The sequence below is a fragment of the Corvus cornix genome, chromosome 14 (genome assembly GCF_000738735.6).
Source record: "Corvus cornix cornix isolate S_Up_H32 chromosome 14, ASM73873v5, whole genome shotgun sequence".
NCBI classification, from domain to species: domain Eukaryota; kingdom Metazoa; phylum Chordata; class Aves; order Passeriformes; family Corvidae; genus Corvus; species Corvus cornix.
The window spans coordinates 15,032,020-15,052,227 of NC_046344.1; the positions used below are offsets into that span (position 1 = coordinate 15,032,020).

At 52.0% G+C, this 20,208-nt stretch overlaps 1 protein-coding gene across 6 annotated transcripts in view; it reads left to right on the forward strand.

Annotated features, from left to right (window-relative positions):
- The window catches only part of UBN1 (ubinuclein 1), a 27,509-nt gene continuing 7,301 nt past the window's right edge, over positions 1-20,208 (forward strand). For all 6 annotated transcript variants that reach the window (XR_005603144.1, XM_039560659.1, XM_039560657.1 and 3 more), the window contains exons 1-15: positions 1-41; positions 554-969; positions 2,587-2,673; positions 3,539-3,634; positions 4,169-4,303; positions 4,743-4,846; positions 5,994-6,432; positions 9,545-9,615; positions 11,556-11,685; positions 11,862-11,980; positions 12,431-12,553; positions 13,413-13,556; positions 16,339-16,389; positions 17,498-17,540; positions 17,828-19,054. Coding sequence is in view for 5 of the 6 variants with exons in the window: in XM_039560659.1 (XP_039416593.1) it covers positions 730-969; positions 2,587-2,673; positions 3,539-3,634; positions 4,169-4,303; positions 4,743-4,846; positions 5,994-6,432; positions 9,545-9,615; positions 11,556-11,685; positions 11,862-11,980; positions 12,431-12,553; positions 13,413-13,556; positions 16,339-16,389; positions 17,498-17,540; positions 17,828-19,054 (3,009 nt within the window). In the remaining variant the exon portion in view is untranslated. The remainder of the gene's footprint in view (positions 42-553; positions 970-2,586; positions 2,674-3,538; positions 3,635-4,168; positions 4,304-4,742; positions 4,847-5,993; positions 6,433-9,544; positions 9,616-11,555; positions 11,686-11,861; positions 11,981-12,430; positions 12,554-13,412; positions 13,557-16,338; positions 16,390-17,497; positions 17,541-17,827; positions 19,055-20,208) is intronic.

Here is a 20,208-nt window from a genome sequence, read left to right on the forward strand (position 1 = left end):
GCGGCGGCGGCGGCGGCGGCGGCGGCCGCGTCCCGCCGGCGGTGAGTGAGGGCGGGCGGGGCCCGGCCGGCCCCGGCACCACGGCCTCGGCCCTCCCCTTAGCCCCGCGGGCCGCGCTCCCTCCGGAGGCGCTGCCACCCCGGGCCCCGCTCAGCCCTGGGCCCCGCTCAGCCCCGAGTCCCGCTCGGCTCTGGGCCCCGCTCAGCCCCCGCCGGGGCCGCTGTTCCAGGGACGGTGGTGGCCGGGCCTCCGTGCAGCGGGACATCAGGCGGCCGGAGCGAAGCCCCGGCCCCGAGAGGTGCAGCCCCGGCCCGGGAGGTGCAGCCCAGCCCGGTGTTTGTGCCCAGGGCTCCTGGGTCGCGTCAAAGCGAGACTGGCGGGGTCGTTTTGTTTCCCCGGCAGCTGGATTTCCTTCAGCCCTTACAAATGGAGCGGTGTGATGTGAGGAGAGAGACCTGCGGTGGACTGGAGGGATAACGGGGAACTGCCAGTGTTGGAGGGAAGTCTGGTACAAGGATTGACTTCTTTCTTTCTTTCTCTCTAATGATTGCAGCAAGCGCTCACAGGACCGCCCTTTGTCATTTCCCGAGAAAACTCCAAAAGCAAAGCACTTGTTCTACTGCCAGCGTCCTCCATTATCATTGGTGAAATCCATCAGTGCAGCCCGACAGACCTTTCCTAATGCCATGGGAACGATGCCGTGAGGCCTGGTAAGACTTGGCCATAGCCATGACAGAGCCCCACAGGGTTTCGTTCACCACTCTGCATGGGCCACTGAGCAGCAGCTTCCTGAAAAGGTCTCGGAAGGACGATGGAGAGCAGCCCCCGGAGCCTGAGCCGGCAGCCACGGCCGTTCGGATCACTCTGACCCTCTTTGAGCCGGACCACAAACGCTGCCCAGAGTTCTTCTACCCAGATCTCCTCAAGAGCTGTCGAGGGAAAGTAAAAGGGGGTTCTTCAGGTGACAAGGTGAGTGTCCCTGGGGGCCTGTGGGAACCTGTGTTGTAGCTGAAGGTCTCAAAGGCTGTCTCAGCATTGCTGTTTTGAGAATTGGGTCTGTGTTTGCTGTGAGGTGCTGCAAGGTGGGAGGAGGGTGTTGAACATCCTCCAGGCAGGATAACTGACCCTCAGGCTGGGGTTCTTGTTGTCAGGCCACGCTGTGTCACTCCTTTGCTTTGGCTGGAATGTCGTGTTGGGAAGGTGTTGTGCTGGTGGCAGGTGTGGGACGTGGTGCTCGTTTAGTTTGGAATGGCTGGATCTAAAGTGAGTTTTGGTACCTGGGCAGCTGGCAGTGATAAGGAGTTGTTTTCCAAAGAGCACCAAAGGAGACATGAATGAAAACTCCTGTAGCATCTAAACTTGGAGTAAGGAGGGTTTGTCTATGAAAAGAAACATACTGGATTCTATTCCTTTTACTGTTTGCCTTCAGAACTGTTGGCAGTCAGTTGATGTTTTATGCTGCTTAATTTTGGGGTTTTTTTTTTGAAAGTTGGGAGAGGCAGAGGCAGGTACAAAATTAGCTGGGAGGGCACCCAAACTGCAGTGACACTCTCAGAATCCCATCCAGTTTGGCTTGGAAAGGGTCTTAAAGCTCATCCTGTTCACCCCCTGCCATGGGCAGGGACACCTTCCACTGGCCCAGGCTGCTCCAAGCCCCAATGTCCAACCTGGCCTTGGACACTGCCAGGGATCCAGGGGCAGCCACAGCTGCTCTGGGCACCCTGTGCCAGGGCCTGCCCACCCTCCCAGGGAACAATTCCTTCCCAGTATCCCATCCAGCCCTGCCCTCTGGCACTGGGAAGCCATTCCCTGTGTCCTGTCCCTCCATGCCTTGTCCCCAGTCCCTCTGCAGCTCTCCTGGAGCCCCTTTAGGCCCTGCAAGGGGCTCTGAGCTCTCCCTGGATCCTTCTCCAGGTGAGCACCCCCAGCTCTCCCAGCCTGGCTCCAGAGCAGAGGGGCTCCAGCCCTTGGGACATCTCCGTGGCTTTCTCTGGATTCACTCCAGCAGCTCCACATCCTTCCTGTGCTGTTGGCCCCAGGGCTGGGGCAGCTCTGCAGGTGGGGTCTCACCTGAGGGGGCAGAGGGACAGAATCCCCCCCTCCCCTGCTGCCCACTCTGGGGCTCAGCCCAGCACAGAGGGGGTTTCTGGGTGCTCACAGCTGGGACAAGTCCAGCTGTCACCCACCAACACCCCGAATCCTCCCAGGGCTGCTCTCAATCCCTTCATCCCTCGGCCTGGATTGATCCCGTGGGTTCCCTGGCCCAGGTGCAGCACCAGCACTTGCCTTTGTTGAACCTCGTGAGGTTCCCATGGTCCCACCTCTCCAGCCTGTCCAGGTCCCTCTGGATTTGCTCCCATCCCTCAGATGTGTTAACCACACCACACAGCTGGGTGTCATCCCCAGACATGAGTCTGAGAGTGCCCTGATCCCACTGTCCATGTCACTGATGAAGATATTGATCAGCACTGTCCCAAAGGCTGAGTTATCTGATCTCCTGCCAGTCAGGATGAGTTTCATTCAGGGGGTTTTGGTGGCAGTGTGACAGGATTGACTGTCATGGTTTCACCCCTTCTGTTTCTACAGAAGAAAGACGTGGCTGATCCCTTCAATGATGAGGAAAAGGAAAGGCATAAAGTGGAGGCTCTTGCTAGGAAGTTTGAAGAAAAATATGTAAGTGTTTCTTCTTTAAGTGATGTTATTCCTTGGGCTGGGCAGTGCTGTTCAGCTCTCAGGCAGGGCTTTTAATGCTCTCTGGCTCTTGGGTTCCTGTTCTCCCCCAGTCCTTTATCCTGGCTGCCACATGCTGGTTTTTAATGTTCTTTTTCTGTCTCGGGGCTGCAAAAATAGTTCAAATTCATTCTTAAATCAGACGAGTCTGATTAAAGTGAATGACATGAACTAAAGTGAGCGGCAAATCACTTACTGTGATTGATAAAATTGAATTTCCTTCAGCAAAAATTAATTTCCAGGCCTTGTTGCTGCGGCAGGATGGAATCTGCCAAGTCTCTGAGCATGGGGCTGTGATGAGTCCCCTCCCCTCAGGACACTGCTGCATGGATCTGCCTTACCTGTTCCTTTCTGTTCTTCCTTTTGCATTATTTCTGTAGTTGGCAGTAAAACCACACTGTGTTTTATCTCTGGCACTTTGGGGTAGCAAGCTGTGTGTTGTTTTCTGATCCCGTGGGTCACCCTGACACAGTCTCTGTGTGTTCAATGTCTGTAGTGCTGAGTCTGTACCCACCGGAGCACTTAGGGAGGAGCAAGCCCTGTGGAAGAGATGTTGAAGGGGTGCAGACCCAGCTCAGTGTGGGGTCTGGCTGGCAGTTTTTCATTTGGCTGCAGTGTTTTGTTTCTGTATGACAAGGCTTAAAACTGGATTTACCACAGCCTGGGAGTACAGTGTGATGGGAGCCAACCCTGGTTTGGTTCTGCTGTAGTTCTTCTGTCCTGGAGCCAGTGTTGCTGTCCTGTATCAGGGTATCTCTGTGGTGCTGGAAGAGAAAAGTGATCACAGTGTCCATGTTTCCTTGTTCAGGGTGGCAAGAGGCGCAGGAAGGACCGGATTCAGGATCTGATTGATATGGGGTATGGCTATGACGAGTCCGACTCCTTCATCGACAACTCGGAAGCTGTGAGTGCTGGGGGGTCTGAGAGTGGCTAAAGGTGACTGCCTGGGGGGCTGAACCTAGACTGGGAGTGAGCCAGGAGGGTACCAGGGCCAGGGAATGAGAGCTCCTGCAGCAGCTGCATGGCAGGAGATGCTGGTAGGCATTCCAGGCTGTTCTTGGGGGAGCACACTCTCCTCATTCTCATGACCAGTGACAGGACTCGAGGCAATGGCTGGTGCTGAGTCAGGGAGGTTTAGGTGGGATATCAGGAAAAGGTTCTTCCCCCAGAGGGTTGTAAGGCACTGGAACAGCTTTCTCAGGGAAGTAGTCACAACACCAAGCCTGTGTGAGCTCCAGGAGCATTTGGACAACAGGCGCAGGTTGGGATTGTTGGGGTGTCTGTGCAGGGCCAGGAGCTGGACTCAGTCCTGATGGATCCCTTCCAACTCAGCATATTTTGTGATTCTGTGAACCCCACTGCATTTTCCAAGCAGCTGAGCTATGGGATGGAGTAAGCAAGCTCCCAGTGCCAATAAACTCTTCTCTGTTACTTCCAGTACGATGAGCTGGTTCCTGCTTCTCTCACTACAAAGTACGGAGGGTTTTACATCAACTCGGGAACGCTGCAGTTCCGGCAGGCCTCTGAGTCTGAGGATGATTATGTCAAAGAGAAGAAGAAGAAGTGTCCCAAGGTCAGCAAGGCAGCTTTCTCAATTATCCTGTCTGTTACAGCTCAGAGCTTGCCGCATGAAAGTGTGTTGGCATCCAGAGTGGGAGAGATTCGTGACTTGGTGTGGGCAGAACAGGGATGAGCACTTGAAATCCCATTGTGTCCTGAAATTTCTTAGTGAAATGAAGCCTGTCTGGCATGGATCAGACTCTGGCAGGGTTACCTGGTTCCTGGAGCAGAGGTGACAGCAGCTCCCTGTCACCCTGGAAGTCACAGCATTATGGGGGTGCTGTCAAATGCTGAAGGCAACACATGCCAGAACCGTGGTGAAGGATGTAGTGGGGCTGGGTTAATGAGTCCTGCATTTTCACAGTGTTGGGAGAGGTCCCAAAGTGGCTCTGGGAGTGCTGGTGGTGTTGTGGGAAACTCTCTGATTGTGACTCGTTTTTAACCCTCTGCAGAAGCGGAAGTTGAAAGATGGGGGTGAAAAAATAAAGAAGAAGAAGAAGGATGATTCTTACGACAAGGAAAAGAAATCGAAGAAGTCCAAGTTTCCAAAAGCTGGGTAAGGAGGGGAGGAGGGAATTCTTGCTGCTCAGCACCTTGTTTCAGGGTTCCAGGTGGCTGCAGTAGGAACCTGTTGCAGTGTGGGGCGGCTCCAATGCACATTGCAAACACCAGCAGGAAAAGCCCCGTTGCTTCCAAAGTGGGACAGAAAGGCAGGGGATGATCAGGGAAGGAGCACAGCTCCTCAGCAGCAGTGTCTGAGCAAAGGGGGGGCACAGCTGGCTGCAGGAGTGGTGTTTTTGGAGCTCTGTTTAGGCACTGAGTAGGAACAGATATGGGGAGTAGAGAGAAAGGTAACAACTGTTGAGACAAAGCTGTGGGAGGAAAGGCAGGTGGGAAGGGCTTGGACTCGGGGCTGTACGAGTGTCGGGCTGGCAGGGAGGGAGAGGTGACAAGGCAGGCTGTGTTACTGCTCTCTCTGGGCAATCCTTTGTACTCCTGCCCAAAGTATTTCTTGGATGAGTGCTCAGCTCTTTTGTAGCTTTTGGGCTGTAAAATGGAATGGTTTTTCTTTTTGTTCTGAGTCATCTTGTGCTGTAGCTCTGTCCTTGCTTTGGTCTGCATGGCCTGTCTCTTTCAGTATCTATATCTGTTGCTTTTCACTCTTTTCCTATATTTGCCTCCTAAGTTTTTTCCTTCTTCCTTTAACTATTCTTTGTAATTTATTTTTTCCTGTGTGGATCTGCTTTTGGGCAGCAGCAAACCATGTGTCTGACGTGGTATCATCAGTGTGTGATCCCTTCCAAGCGAGCAAGGAAAAGAATTTGCTCTCCTGGTTTCAACACAACAGAAAGCTTCACACTAACTCTGTCCTGCCTCAGTTCCTCTGTACTAATTGTGCATTTCCCATCCTTCCTTGCTGGAATAACAATAATATCATGAAGCTAAATGAAAGCAGAGCTCTGTGGAGGTGGTTTAAGCCCCGGCACCTCTCTGCAGTGAGTCAGGACAGCCTTCTCTGAGCTGAGAGGAACAGGCAGAACCTTAAGACTTTCAGAAGCTGTAAAATACTTTTTCTGGTGTACTTGGTTAAGGGGCTAAGACTTTCCAGGGAATTGTGCCTGAAGTGAACTGGGGGGAAGGGACCCTCTTTGCTCCTTGATCTTGTATTCAGTTCCCTTTCCCCCTCCATGCTTTGTTTGCAGCTTCACAGCATTAAATGCAAGTAAGGAGAAAAAGAAGAAGAAATACTCTGGAGCTCTCAGTGTCAAGGAGATGCTGAAGAAGTTTCAGAAGGAGAAGGATGCTCAGAAGAAAAAAGATGAAGAGCAGAAAGTGGTGACTCCTTCCCCAGCAGACCCTGCAGCCCCAAGGGAGGCAGAGGCCATGGCCGACCCTCTGCTCTCGCTTTTCGGCCACGCCAGTGACAGTGACCTGCTCCAGGCAGCCACAGCCATGGACTCCCTGAGTGACCTGGACCTGGAGCGGCTCCTCAGCGAGTCCCCGGAGGGCAGCCCCTTCCCTGAGGCCGAGGATGGCAGCGACCCTGGTGGCACGGGCTTGGAGCAGGAGTTCAAGCAGCCACCTTCCCTCCCAGAAGGGCTGCCAGCCCCCCTGGAGAAACGGATCAAGGAACTGGCTCAGGTACAGCAGCTGCTGGGGGCAGTGGGGCTGGTGGTCACTGGAGGGGGCACAGCTCTTCTGGGTGTGTGTGGCAGCACCCAGGCACAGAGCACATTCCAGTGGGGGAGTTCCTCAGTGCCACTGGGATCACACCTTGGTGTCACCTGGTTTCCTCTGAGTCATTTCCTTGAAGGCCCAGATGTCAAGTGATGTCCAAGTCCAGGACCTTGCTACCCACTGAATGTAACACTCAAGATCACACCTGATCAGGATTCCTCCTTTACCCCTCTTGGCAAAGTATGGAGCTGATGCAAGAAGTAATTTCTAATGTCAGCTTGACATGAATGAACTGAAATGTGAATTACTGAGGCTGATTTGGGCTGGGATGGAGTTAATTTTCCCCACAGTGGCTGGTATCAGGCTGTTTTGGGATTGTGCTGTAAAGGGAGCTCATAACCCAGGGATGTTTTTGTTATTGCTGAGCAGAGAGTGCTCACCCAGTGCCAAGGCCTTTGCTGCTCCTCACCCCACGCTGCCAGCAAGGGGCTGGGGGGCATGAGGAGCTGGGAGGGGACACAGCACAGCTGATCCCAACAGGGATATCCCAGACCATGGGGGGTGATGCTCAGTATATAAAGCTGGGGGAAGAGGAAGGAAGAGGGGGATGTTTGGAGTGATGGCATTTGTCTTCCCAAGGAACTGTTACGTGTGATGGAGCCCTGCTGTTCTGGGGATGGCTGAACACCTGCCTGTCCATGGGAAGTGGGGAATGAATTCCTTGTTTTGCTTTTCTTGTATGGCTTTTGCTTTCCCTGTTACACTGCGTTTATCTCAGCCCAGGAGTTTTCTCCCTTTCACCCTTGTGATTTCCTGCCCCATCCCACCTGGATGAGGGAGCAAGCAATTGTGTGGGGCTGAGTTGCAGGCTGGGGTTAAACCACGACAAGGACAAATCCCACCATAATACTTTTAAAATGCTGTGCTGCTCAGGACAGGGAAGGGGTGCACAGTGTTCTGTGTGTAAAATCAGAGGCTGCAGCTGGAAAGCATTGCCACAGTTCCACGGTGTGAGAAGGCCTGGAAAGCCCTGTAGATGGGGCTTGAGGATTTGCTAGAACCATTTCCATGTCATACACAGGCAGATCCTTCACTGAAGCTTGGGTACCACTCTGAAGCTGCACCAGTTGGAGTCCTTTCCCCATTTTTAACATCTCGTTGTTGGGATACCATTTAGGGAGTGGAATAGATTAATGTCTAGAAGGATGGTCCTGTGTGTTTTCACCAGTAGCTCCTCCTGCAGCTGGACTCCTGCTGTGGGACTCACCCATCTTCTCCAAAATGTGGTGTGTGTGGGAAGCTCCAGTCTGTTTTGGGAGAAGGAAAACATCGGGTGCTGGTCAGGGATGCCTTCCTGGCGTGTCAAAGTGTGCTTTCAGCCTTGTGGTGTGAGGGCTGTCACCATTAGCCTGTCAACAAGTGCTGGGAGGTTTTGTTCCTGCTGCTGGTGTGGTTTTAAACATTGATTTTAAGTCATAAACATGGCCTTGGAGCTCTGTGGTGGTTCTGCCTCCTGGGGCACTTCAGTTGAGAGCACCTCTTAGTTAAGTAAGAGATGCTGAGTAACTCCTGTTACTAAAGATAAGCTGCTCTTAGAGAGCTGTTCTGCTGAGTTGTGCAGTGGGGGTGAGCAGATGGGAGGGGAGGAGGAATTGAAGAAAGTATTGCCACAGCTGATAAAAATAATGGGCTCTTGGTGGATGTTTCTGCTTCAGAAAGCACCAAAATAGTTGGTTTTGACTCTATCTGAGTTAAAGGAGAATATTTTGGAAGTTCCACGATATCAGGTTAATTGTTATGGTGTTGTGAAGCAGTTAAATAGCAGAGTCCCCACTGATTTTGCTGCTTAGATCTTCCTGCTGCTGTGTCTCTTGTTGCTGGATTGTGGATGTTAAGGAAAGAAACAAACTGAAGCCTCTGGGTCAGTTAGGATTTTGGGACATGCACTCAGGTGGGAATGAAGAGGTGCTGTACCTCTGCCTGAGAGCCAAGTCTCTTCATCCCAGAGGTGGGAGCATCTCCTGAGTTAAATGGAGCCTCCAGGCATTTCCTCTTCTACTTGAACTGCTTTGACTTTAACCCTCTCCTTCCTAAATAATTTTCCCATTGAGGATTCTTCTTAGCATTGAGCCTTCTCCTTTGGTATCACCACCTGCCTGTGACCTGCTGCTGGCAGGGAGGAATGTTCACCTTCTGAGCATAAATTAATTGCTTGCCTGCCTCAACTTTGGAGTGGTAAATCATGGGATTTCAAAATCCTCTCCTGGTCTCCCTTCCTGTGCAAGGAATCACTAACTCACTGTGGTGCCTTGTGCCAAATCCCAGTTTTGTTTATATCCCCACTCAGAAAAAACTGAAAGCTCTTGGCAGTTTGCTACTATCTCATTCATCTCTCGGAATTATTCTCTTGTTGGACATATTTTTCATGGGTGTGATGTTTTTGGGCAGCACTTTGTGAGCTGCAGTCATAGCTCAGGAAGCTTCCTGAACAGGACTTTTTTGTTGTTGTTTCCATGGTGTTGACTGGGAATAACGCATCCCCTGTGGCTGTGACTCTTCTCTGTTGGTTTCTTGGCTTAGTTTCCAGATTGATCTCGAAAACTTGGTGATAAGTCTCCTCAACCTTTCTTAGTTGGGATTAGGATGAGCTTTCCTGGTCCAGGGACAAGCTCTGTGCTCATATTCCTCAATGTATTGTGAAGTTAAAACCATGCCCTGAAGCTGTTGTTCTTCCCATGGCAAGTTTGCCAAAGAAGCCACCAAGCCATCTCCTTTGTCCCATTAAAGAGAGGAATCTTCACTCCAGAGTGGTCACTCCAGTGCATCTGGAGGGGAGAATCCAGACTGGGAAGGTCACAGGGTGTGCAGGACATGGTGTTACCAGGTCAGGCAGGGCTGGACTTGAACTGGGGAGGTGTGAGAGGACAGGGCACGATCTCACCTCTGCTGTGACAGAGTTTATGTAATAAAACTGTGCCTTTTTTTGCAGTAATTCTGTGCTGGTTTAGAAGACACGTGGTTGCTTGTGCCAGCTGTGAACTGCTGCTGATGATCTGTGTTATTTCCTGACTTGCAGGCTGCCAGAGCTGCCGAGGGAGAAGGCAAGCAGAGGTTCTTCACTCAGGACATCAACAACATCATACTGGAGTAAGTGCTGCCAGGAGAGAGGTGTGGGAAAGGAGAGCATTAGGCAGAGCATTTTTGGTAAATTCAGGAGCAGGTTCAGCAGGAGTTGTGGGGTTGTCCTTGTGCAGGTCTTCCAGGCCAGAATAACATGAAAGTCTCCTAGAAATGGCTTTCAGTTGAAATATGATGTGGTAGGAGAACATTGGAGGGGATGTATCCAGGCCTCCTGTTCTCAAGATAATTATTTGCCTAAATTTGGTCACTTGACCTGTGAGTTCAGCTTGATGCAAGACCAGTCTCTCCCTGTGAGAGATGTCAGGCAGGTTTTTGCTATTTAACTTACATGCTATATAGAATTGTTTAGAACTGGGATAAGGCTGCTGTGTTCAACTGGTTCTCTGGGAAAACTGGAGGAATTCCATTCCTGCTCTGTGTTTTCGAGGCTGCAAATTACACAGTGCCAGTGTTGCTCAGGCAGCTGCAGATAATGGCTTCATTCTTCTGCCAGTGCCTGGAGAGGGCTGGTGAGTGCACAGGGCTTTGTGATCAGTGCAATAATACTGACACCCAGGCTTTAATTTCATTGAGGTTTATCCAGGCACTTGCAGGCAACTGCCAAGGGGAGGTTTGGGACTCTGTTTCCCTCTCATTTCCAGGGCTGATTACCACCTTCCAGCATTCCAGTGCTGGCTGCACAAACAGGCCTTGTCTGGTGTCAGACTGATCACTTCAGCCTCATTCAGAGGAGATTTAGACAGATTTGTACGACTTTGCTGTACAGTTTGGATTGGGGCAATCCCAGACAAAAGGAACTCACTGAGAGCAGCCCTGGGAGAAAAGGACTTGGGGTGTTGGTGGGTGAGAGGCTGGACATGTCCCCTGTGAGCTCCCAGAGCCCCCCTGTGCCCTGGGCTGAGCCCCCAGCGTGGGCAGCAGGGGATGGGGGGATTCTGCCCCCTCAGGTGAGACCCCACCTGCAGAGCTGCCCCAGCCCTGGGGCCAACAGCAGAGGGACGTGGAGCTGCTGGAGAGAGTCCAGGGGAGGCCACGGAGGTGCCCCAAGGGCTGGAGCCCCTCTGCTCTGGAGCCAGGCTGGGAGAGCTGGGGGTGTTCACCTGGACAAGGGAAGGATCCCGGGAGAGCTCAGAGCCCCTTCCAGTGCCTAAAGGGGCTCCAGGAGAGCTGCAGAGGGACTGGGACAAGGGATGGAGAGACAGGACACAGGGAATGGCTTCCCAGTGCCAGAGGGCAGGGCTGGATGGGATATTGGGAAGGAATTGTTCCCTGGGAGGGTGGGCAGGCCCTGGCACAGGGTGCCCAGAGCAGCTGTGGCTGCCCCTGGATCCCTGGCAGTGTCCAAGGCCAGGCTGGACATTGGGGCTTGGAGCAAGCTGGGCTAGTGGAAGGTGTCCCTGCCTATGGCAGGGGTGGAACAAGATGGTCCCTTCCAACCCAAAGCGTTCTGTGACTTTGATGATGGTGTTGATGAATCACTTGGCATTTTACACTTTTTGATACCAAGAGGTGGCTTAAAAAGCCAGGCTCCTAAGTTCTGTTTAACTGTGTAGATGGGTTTGGCACACTCTGATCTCTCTCATCTGCTCACTTGGAAGTTGAAACCCAAGGGATGAAGTTTGATTTTTTTATTGTCCTGAATTCCTCTGCCATAACCACTGTGCACTTCCCATCTCAGTACCTGACCCTCCTGCATTCAGCTGCCAGGGAGAGCTGCAGAACAGATGAGACTGCTGACTTCCATTTGTTCCTTCTCCAGCTCCTCCCAGACCAGATTCAAAGCATAGCTTGGGATAAAATCCGTTGATCCTGGAACCCAAAGAACCTTCAACGCAGCGTGCCTTGTCCTTTGTCCCTCTCTCCCTGCCTCCAGCTGCCCTCAGAGTTTCCCTGCTTGCTCAGAGGATCGCTGTCAGGCCCTGCTAACGCTGTGTTTGTGTCCCCAGCATCGAGCTGCAGACGCGGGAGCTGAGCAGCCAGGTGCGCTCGGGGGTCTACGCTCACCTGGCCGCCTTCTTCCCCTGCAGCAAGGACACCCTGCTCAAGCGAGCCCGCAGGCTCTACCTCTACGAGCAGGTGAGGGAGCTTGCCAGCACAGCCCCTTGTGTGTGTGGTGCCCCTGACGTGCCCAGCGTGGCTGGTGGCCCCAAACAGCCTCCATGGGGCACCGTCCTGGCACAGCGGCTTCTGAACTGGCTGGGTTTTGGTGTCCCAGCCACGTGGAGCTTCAGGGTGCTCTGTGCTTGCTCCAGGGTGGCCGACTGAAGGAGCCGCTGCAGAAGCTGAAGGAAGCCATTGGAAGGGCCATGCCAGAGCAGGTGGCCAAGTACCAGGAGGAATGCCAAGCCCATACTCAGGCCAAGTTCGCCAAGTAAGCTCCTCGTTTGCTGATTCCCCAGCAGGCTCTCTGTGGCCTGGAGGCTGCTCTCCTGAAGTTTACCACCTCTTCTTGTTCTGTAGGCTAAATTTACTGATGGGCATTGATTGGCCCAGTTGAGCTGTGTGTGTTCTTTGTGCTGTCTGTGGCAATGCCAGCTACAGCAGCACTGATGGCACCAGAGCTGGGCTGAGGGGTTTTGCCTGTGCAGGCGTGTCCTTAGGAACATGGCAGCCTGGGAACAGTCAGGCTGGCTTAGTCCCATGATCTCTTATTACAAAATATTGGGAGATTTCTTAACCTTGAGCCCATAGCTCAGCTTGCACCCTAAGCCAGAGATTGATTGCTGGTATTGAGACCTCTGACCAGTACTGTTCAGAGATACTTAATCCTCCACTTGAACCTGCAGGACAATCACTTCCACATTTTCTGTCTCTGTTTTAGGATGCTGGAAGAGGAAAAGGACAAAGAGCAGCGAGTTTGTTCTGATGATGATGAGGATGAGGAAAAGGGAGGGAAGCGCGTCGCGGGCCCACGGAAGAAATTCCAGTGGAATGATGAAATCAGGTTTGAATAACTGAGATATTAACCAACCCACGACCTGTGTCATTCTTTGCCGTTGGCAGTGAAGCATTTTGGTGCCTGTGTCTTGTTTTCAGAGCAGTGCTGATCACCTGTAGGAACAGTCAGCTTGGAGGCTCGTGGCACATGGTGCTGTTTATGGAAGCCATTACTGCATTTATTACATCTCACCCTGAAGCTGCTTTCAGGCCCAGGCTAGCTCTGAGAGAAGTGCTGAGAAGCCTCTGTGCAGAGTCCAAAAGAGAGAGTCTGATCTTTGGGAACAGAAGGGATTCAGCTGAATTGCTGACATCCTACAGCCCAGACTCTTAACACACCCAAGCTCTGGTTGTGGAAGCAGTTGAAGCTGTTGGGTTTTGCTGCCCCTGGCACTTGGGGGATTGACGGAGAAGGGAGTGCTGAGAACAGGGGAGAGTGACAAAGGGTCAAAGGAAAATCAGTCTTGCTGTCTTTTTCTTCTTACTCTGGAACAAATCAATTTGTGCTGTTGATTCATTTAGGACACAGCCAGCTTTGCTTCCTGCCTTCTCCTTGCTGAGAGGTTCGGTTCTGTGGTTGTTACTGGTGCCTGTGGCTCTGGTACTGGTTTTGCTACCTCAGCTGTTTCAGGAGATGACACTGGGAAGGGGTAACAAGACTTTTCTCCCTGGTGCATCCACGTGTGTGCACACACAGAGCACGGACTGTGCCTTTCCCTTCCCCATTCTTGGGGAGGCAGTGCAGGGTTGTATTAGCAAGGGCCAGGTGTGTCTTGGTGTGTTTATCCAGCCTGGATAAAGAGAATGATCTCCAAGTGGGAAAGGTCAATCTGCGTAACCGTATCTGAAATCTTCCTGTTCCTCAGGGAGCTGCTTTGCCACTTGGTGAAGATTAAGTTGGATGGTTATGACCTTGACAAGAATAAGGCTCAGTCTCTAGAGGATTATGTGAAGACCTTCCTAGAAGGAGAGGTGAAGCCCCTTTGGCCAAAAGGCTGGATGCAGGCCAGGTGAGCAAGAATCAAGGGATTCCTTGTCCCAAGGGACCTGGGAAGGTCGTTAGTCCTGCCCTTGCTCAGGGAATGGCTGGCTTCAGAGTTAGATCAGAGTGCTCAGGGCTTTGGCATGTGGAATTTTGGAAATTCCCAAGGATGGAGATTACCACAGCATCTCTGGGCTCCTGTTCTGGTACTTGATCACTCTTCATGAAATCTTTCCTCCTTATTTCCAGTAAGAATTCCCTTGCTGCACTGAACTGAATATTCCCTGCTTTTGTTTTTCACTGTGTGCCTTTGAGAAAGGTCTGGCTCCCATCTTGGTCATGTCTCCCTGTCCCCACCACTCTTTAGGTAGTGGAAAACTGCCATCAGACTCCTCCTGGGGCTTCTCCTTTTCCAGGCTGAGCAAACCCAGTTCCCTCCACCTCTCCTTGGCTGTCACATGTCCCTGTTCCTCGGGCTGTCTCCAGTTTGTTGGCATCTCTCTTGTATTGTGGGGACCCTGAAACTGGATCTGTGTCCAGATGTGCCCTCCCAGGTGCTGAACAGGGGATAGTTTGCTCTCAGCAGGACACCTTTGCAGCAGTGGCTCCCCTTCAGCTTGCCCCCCAGGACCCCCAGGTCCTTTCCTGCAGGGCAGCTGCCCAGGGTTTTTCCATCCCAGCTGCAGGACTTGGTGCTCTCGGATTTCATTGAGCTTCACAAGGTTTGTGTTGGTCCCTTTCTCCAGCCTGGGAAGGGCCCTGTGAATGGCAGCCCTGCCCTCCAGCATATTCTCCCCACTTCCTCTGTCCCTTTTCACCTCACAAACGTCCTGAGTGCAGTCAGGACTGTAAATAGCAGTGCTGAGTAGCCTTGGTCCTGTGCTGATGTCAGGCGTGCCACTGGCAGGTAGAACTGGCACTGAGGTCAGGCCCACGGGCCAGTCTGTGCTTTCTTGGCTCTGTATTACAAAGGATCACTTTATAATCACAAAGGATACATTTTCCAGACACTTTGGGAAGTCTTCTCTGGAGTCTTCCCAAAAGAAAGCAAAGCAGAAAAGTTTTAGGGGCTTATTAGAGTCAGTAGAATTTGGTGTGGTTTCTGCACCCTCACTGCTGTTTCCTGCTCTTTCCTACTCTCCATCATCCCTGCCCTTGAGCTGGCAGTGGCAGAGAGCCACACAAATGGCAGAGTCCTCCTGCTGGGACTGTCATCATCTTCTGGCCTGCTTTGTTTTGCTCAGTACTTTTAAAGAAAGGACAACTCTGCAGTCTTCCTTCTGGAATCTTTAAGGTTCCTTCCAAGCCAAGCTGTTCCTGTCTCTTTGTGTTTCACGAGCTGGGCAGTGCTGTCTTCTCTCTGCTGAATTTGCTTTCTGTGTGTTGGGGGGATAAAGGAAGATGCAGGTGGCAGTTCCTAAGAGCAGCATATCACAGACCCACTTGGAAAGGTCCATGGCTGTTTGTTGCAGTTGCATGTGCACAGGAAGCTCAGTGCTGAGCATGGTTGTAGCATGGTGGTGCAGGAGCTGAAAGATGGCATTAGGAGGTGGGGGAAGATTCCTCCTTAGTTAATGAAGATATACCCAGCCTGAGGATCTTGGCTTGCCAAGTTTTAAAAACTTTTATTTGAGTAAAAGGAAATTAAAATCTTTAACTCCAAGTTTGATGGTGAAACTGTTGTTGGGCATTCAGGTGCTCACCCAAGACTCAGTGTAGGAGGCACTTCCAGTGGAGTTAAGTACAGAATGACTCAATAAAAGTGGGTTTCCTGATTGCTTTCCAGGGGCTCAAGGATAATGGTTTCTCCTGCTGGGACTTGGAGTTGGGCTTGATCTTTCTGGGTCCCATCCAACTCAAGATATTCTCTGACTTGGTGGTTTAAAGGCAGAGGGTAGAGTGACAACCACAGGGAGGGATTGGTGGCTCTAGGGAAACTGTAACAATTTTATGGATAAGTCAGCTTGATTTGCTGTCATCATGATCTCAGAAGTTCATCTGTAAGAGGAACTTGAAGGTGGACAGAGCAGCAATTTCATGTATGAGTTGAGAGAGGCCCTGCCATGAGTCTGTTTCCTCCATTAATACTAAGAGATGATTAACAGAATATTGGGATAACATCAGCTTGCTTTGTAAGAGAAAAAGGATAACAAAAGTCTGTTAACACCAGCCAGGAATCACATTCCATGTGCCAGTACTGAAGGAATGTTTCTGACTCCTCCCTGACATGTAAGAAGGCAGCTGAGTGGCAGCTGGTTTGGGTCAGAGAGTGTTTGTGGGAGACTCTGGTTTACCCTGAGTAGTGCAGGGCTTTGGATGAAGCCCAGTCTGTGCTTGGTCAGCCCTTCCAGAAAGGGTTGTGCTGTACAGAGTCACCTCAGCTCTTGGCTGGGGACACAAAGGCAACACAGACCCTTCTCTCCTTCATTGCTGTGTGAGAGGAAGGGAAGGGAACCTTTCTCCCTGGAAGCTGAAGAGCTCTTGGATGATCTCTGGCAGCAGGAACGCCCTGAGTGATGATCCTGCCTCTCCAGTCGGCTTTTTAAGCTGGCAGAGCTTTTTCCTTAGGTATTGTCCAACCACTGCCTTAATGGCTTTTCCAGTGCCTACCAGCATTGCTCCCCAGAGAGAGAATTGTGTGGGGCAGCTCAGGAGAATCTTCCTGGAAAAGGGCTGAATATTTGTTTGCTCTCTGTGGTTTCAATTTCACTGAGTCCCCTGCTGTACTGTGCAGCTCTGTCTCCAGTGATCCCAGCTGCTCTACTGGGTCTTGCTGGATATCACTTCTCATTGCTCTCTTCCCTTCTTAGGACACTGTTTAAGGAGAGCAGGCGTGTACACGGACACCTCACATCAGTCCTGTGAGTATCACAGCATTCCTTTGGAGTGAAAACTGGTGATCTCCATTCCCTGGGGCCTGGGGGGATTGTGCAGGAGCACCTGAGCTTGCTTGGCTCCCCCCGCATAGATCGGCGCTGCTTCCTTTGGGGAGGTCAAGGGAGAGCAGTTGTTTGTGTGTGACATCTCCCAACACTTTCCTGAGGTGCTTTAGCCTTCAGTAAGCTCAAAAAGAAGAACTTTGAAGCCAGGTTGCCCCCTGGTTCAACAGCCTGGAGCCAGGCCTGTGTGCTGGGCCTGGCAGGCACAGCGAGGTAAAGTGGAGTTGTGACTATTGCAGCCTGTTCAGTTGGTCCTTACTGGATTCTGGATTCCCTCTTTCTTGTTGCCTGGTTCAAGGAGGGGCACAACGAGCTCAGACTGGTGAAGGAGGGTGCAACAGGCTGGCGGGTGGCAAACCAAGAGCCATCAGAATCCAGCTGGGCAGGGGCTTTAATCCAAAGGCTCTCATGGATCTTGCTGGTGGTTGATAATAGATGAGGACATGGATTCAGGCTGGTGTCTGTTTGGCAGACAGTCCTGTTCTAGGCACTGGATGAGTGAGGGGAAGTGTGAGAAACACTGTGGAGTAGGGTGTAGAGTCATCCTTCCTTCAGCCACACCACCCAGCAGCTCAGGGATGTCTTGTACCAGAGATTGCATCTGACCAGATCTATTCTCGGGGAATTTGGCAGATGCTTTTGCATCCTCGGCTTCTTCTGGGAACCCAAAAGGAAGGTGTAACTTCTGCAGAACAGTCTCTGTGCCAGTTTCTCTCTGGGCATTGCTGTAGGAGGGCAGCAGTGGGGTCCTGCAGTTGATGCAGGATGTTTGTGTGTGGGTGTTTGCTGCTCTGCTGCCATTCCAAGACTCTGCTCTGCTCCCTAATCCGCTCCCTGTGTGCGAGTTGGGGCTTCCAAGAGCAGCAACCAAATGTCATGTGGTTTTGAATCCTAGCAACCTGAGATGCTGCCTCTGTTCCCTGCAAAGACTCTCTGGATCATCTCTGACAGGGCCTGGGTGTGCTCCCTAACTGGCTTCTTCCCTGAGGGCATTCACTGAGCCACATTTCTCTTGTCTTCCTCCAAACAGGGCGAAGAAGAAAGTTATAGCTCCTACTAAGGTGAAAGTGAAGGTGAGTTCTGTTTTCTGGTTCTCATGGTTGGTATGTGCCAAAAGCCAAGTGACTGCCATCCTGAATCCCGTGTTTGAGTTTTGTATCCGTACGTCAGCTACTGTGAAATGGCTCTGCTCAGTATTTGGCTTGGAAACAACAACTGGAACAGCAGCTAAAATGGATGGCAGTGGCAGCTGGGAGGGAAGTGGGGGCTCACGGACACAGAATGTGTGTAACCTGCCTTTTATCCCCAAACCGTGAACCCTGTCTCTCTTCTGACTGTGCCTTCTCCTGTGATGTTCCAGGACTCTTCCTGCAAGCCAGACAAGAAGCTGTCGGTGTCCGTCCCTTCCCTGCACTCGAGCACCACCTTGGCCATGTCCTCAGAGCCCCAGGGAGGAGCCCTGGGCATCAGTGCCCAAAACAGGGAATTCTTGTCCCTTGGCACGGCCCAAGCTGCCAGCAGCACCGCCACTCCTGCCACCTTCAAGGATGACTCCTTGGATGAGGACTTGATTCACAACCCCACCTCCTCCCTGGAAGCAGTGTCCAAGGAACTGGCTGTGCTGAACAGCAGGGCGGGAGGGAGCCCTGACTTTACTCTTCCTGCAGCTCCAAAAGCTCCACCAGAGAAGATCCCAACTCTTGCATCCTCAGAGGAGAAGAGGACATTTCCAAAGCCCAACCCTGCCCCTACATCATCCTCTGGTTCCCTCCAGTCTCCTCTAAACTTCCTAGCTGAACAGGCCCTGGCGTTGGGCCAGTCTTCTCAAGACAAGAAGACAGAGAACTCTAATTACAAAGAGCATTCCTGCCAAGCTTCCCCCAGCAAAATCCTTCCTGATGCCCACCAGGCTAAGCAGAAGCACCACAGCCTGGTCAGGCCAGGCCACGGACCCCCAGCCTCGGTGCCAGTGCCGGGCTCTCAGGTGAAGGTCTTCCACCCTGGTGCTCAGCTCCAGAAAACCTTCACCTCCCCAGCTCCCTTTGTCAAACTGCAGAACCCCAAGTCCTCCACCCCTCTGCCCCAACGCTCCCTCCTCCAGCAGGTCAAGTCATCAACCAAAGCTCAGAGCTTCCATTCCTCCACGTCCCCAAGCAGCGCCCAAAACTCCAGCAGCTCCCACAAGAGCCAAGGCTCGTCCTCATCGTCTCTCAGCTACGCCGGGAAGCATTCGAGCGGCTCCGGCTCTTCAGGACAATCTTACAAATCGCCTTTCGTCGCTGGGTCCCTCTCCAAGCACGGGGCCTCCTCCAGCAGCTCCTCCTCTGGAGCTTCTGCAAACCAGGGCAGCTCCTCTGTGACTTTGCTTCCCAGCGTTCCGGCCCCTTCCCCGGGCTCGGCCTCCAGCCGCCCGGCCTCCGGCTCCTCCGTGAAGAAAACTCCCGTTTCCCAGAAGCTGACCCTGGTGGCACCTCCCGGCGGCTCCAACGGAGATTCCAGCGGCGGCACGCAGGGCGTGGCCAAGTTGCTGACCTCGTCCCTAAAGCCAGCTGTGGTCAGCAGCACCGCAGCCTCTACCTCTGTGCCGGTAAGGGGGCAGTGCTGTGAGCTCCTGCCTTGTTCCCAGCTGCCCTAAAGGGGGCACTTCAAAAGCAGTTTCTGAAATTCTCGAATGACTGACTGAATTTTGGCTGCTTTAGGCTAGAAAGTTGTGGCCTTTGCCCTGGGCTTGTCCTCCAGAATTCCAGCTTTCATTTTCAGCTTAAAGTAGCCACTAAGCTGAATACTTTGCTGCCTTCCAAAGGGCAGTTTTTGCCCAGGCTGTGTCATGGTCCTGCCTTGGCTCTGTGAGTTATGGGGACAGTAGGGCTCCCATTTGGATTAAGAGAAAGTGCAGTAAGGTAATTCATCACAAGAGGTAAAATTAATTGCATAAACTAAAAGTATAATGATGAATTTGTTATTAATTGGATCTACAAACTTAGCCTTCTTTAAATTACTGCAAGTCATTTTAGTATTATTGCCACTTCTGTCACGACTGGCCCATAGAATAAATGAGCTGTGGTCATAGAACCATGGAATCATTCAGGTTGGAAAAGCCCTCTAAGATCATCGAGTCCAACCATTCCCCCAGCACTGCCAAGGCCACCTCTAACCCATGACCCAAGTGCCACATCCACGTGGCTTTTAAGTCTTCCAGATGTGGTGACTCCACCACAGCCCTGGGCAGCTGTGCCAGTGCCTGACCACCCTTCCCATGAAGAAATTTTCCCAGTATTTGTTGGGATAGAACATTTCAGGAAAGACTCCTGGGTTGTCAGAACAGACTTGTGTTGTTATAATATTGTATTACTTAATGATATAAGGGGCTTAATTTTTATCTATAGCAAAAAAGTAATGGCTCCTAATGTCGTTGTATTCATTTGGTTTTGGCTGCTCGTCCCTGCCTTCCTTTGTGGCCCATGGAAAGAGCTGGGAAATTCAATGAGTATATTCAAATGGAAACCATGTACTGCTCAGCTTATGTGCCTTGTCTTTTACTGAGCTAGAGAGCTGGGAAGCATTCCCCAGTGGTGCCATGAGAATGTCCATGAGAGGGATCCTAAATAACATCCCGGGGTGCCTTGGGTGCCAAACCTCGGTGCCTGGAGTTGTCAGCAGTGTGTGCTGCCAGAAATGAGTAGGAAGCATCCCCCTTGGAACTCGCAGGCAGTATGGAAACTTTTCCTCTGCCTAATGGAG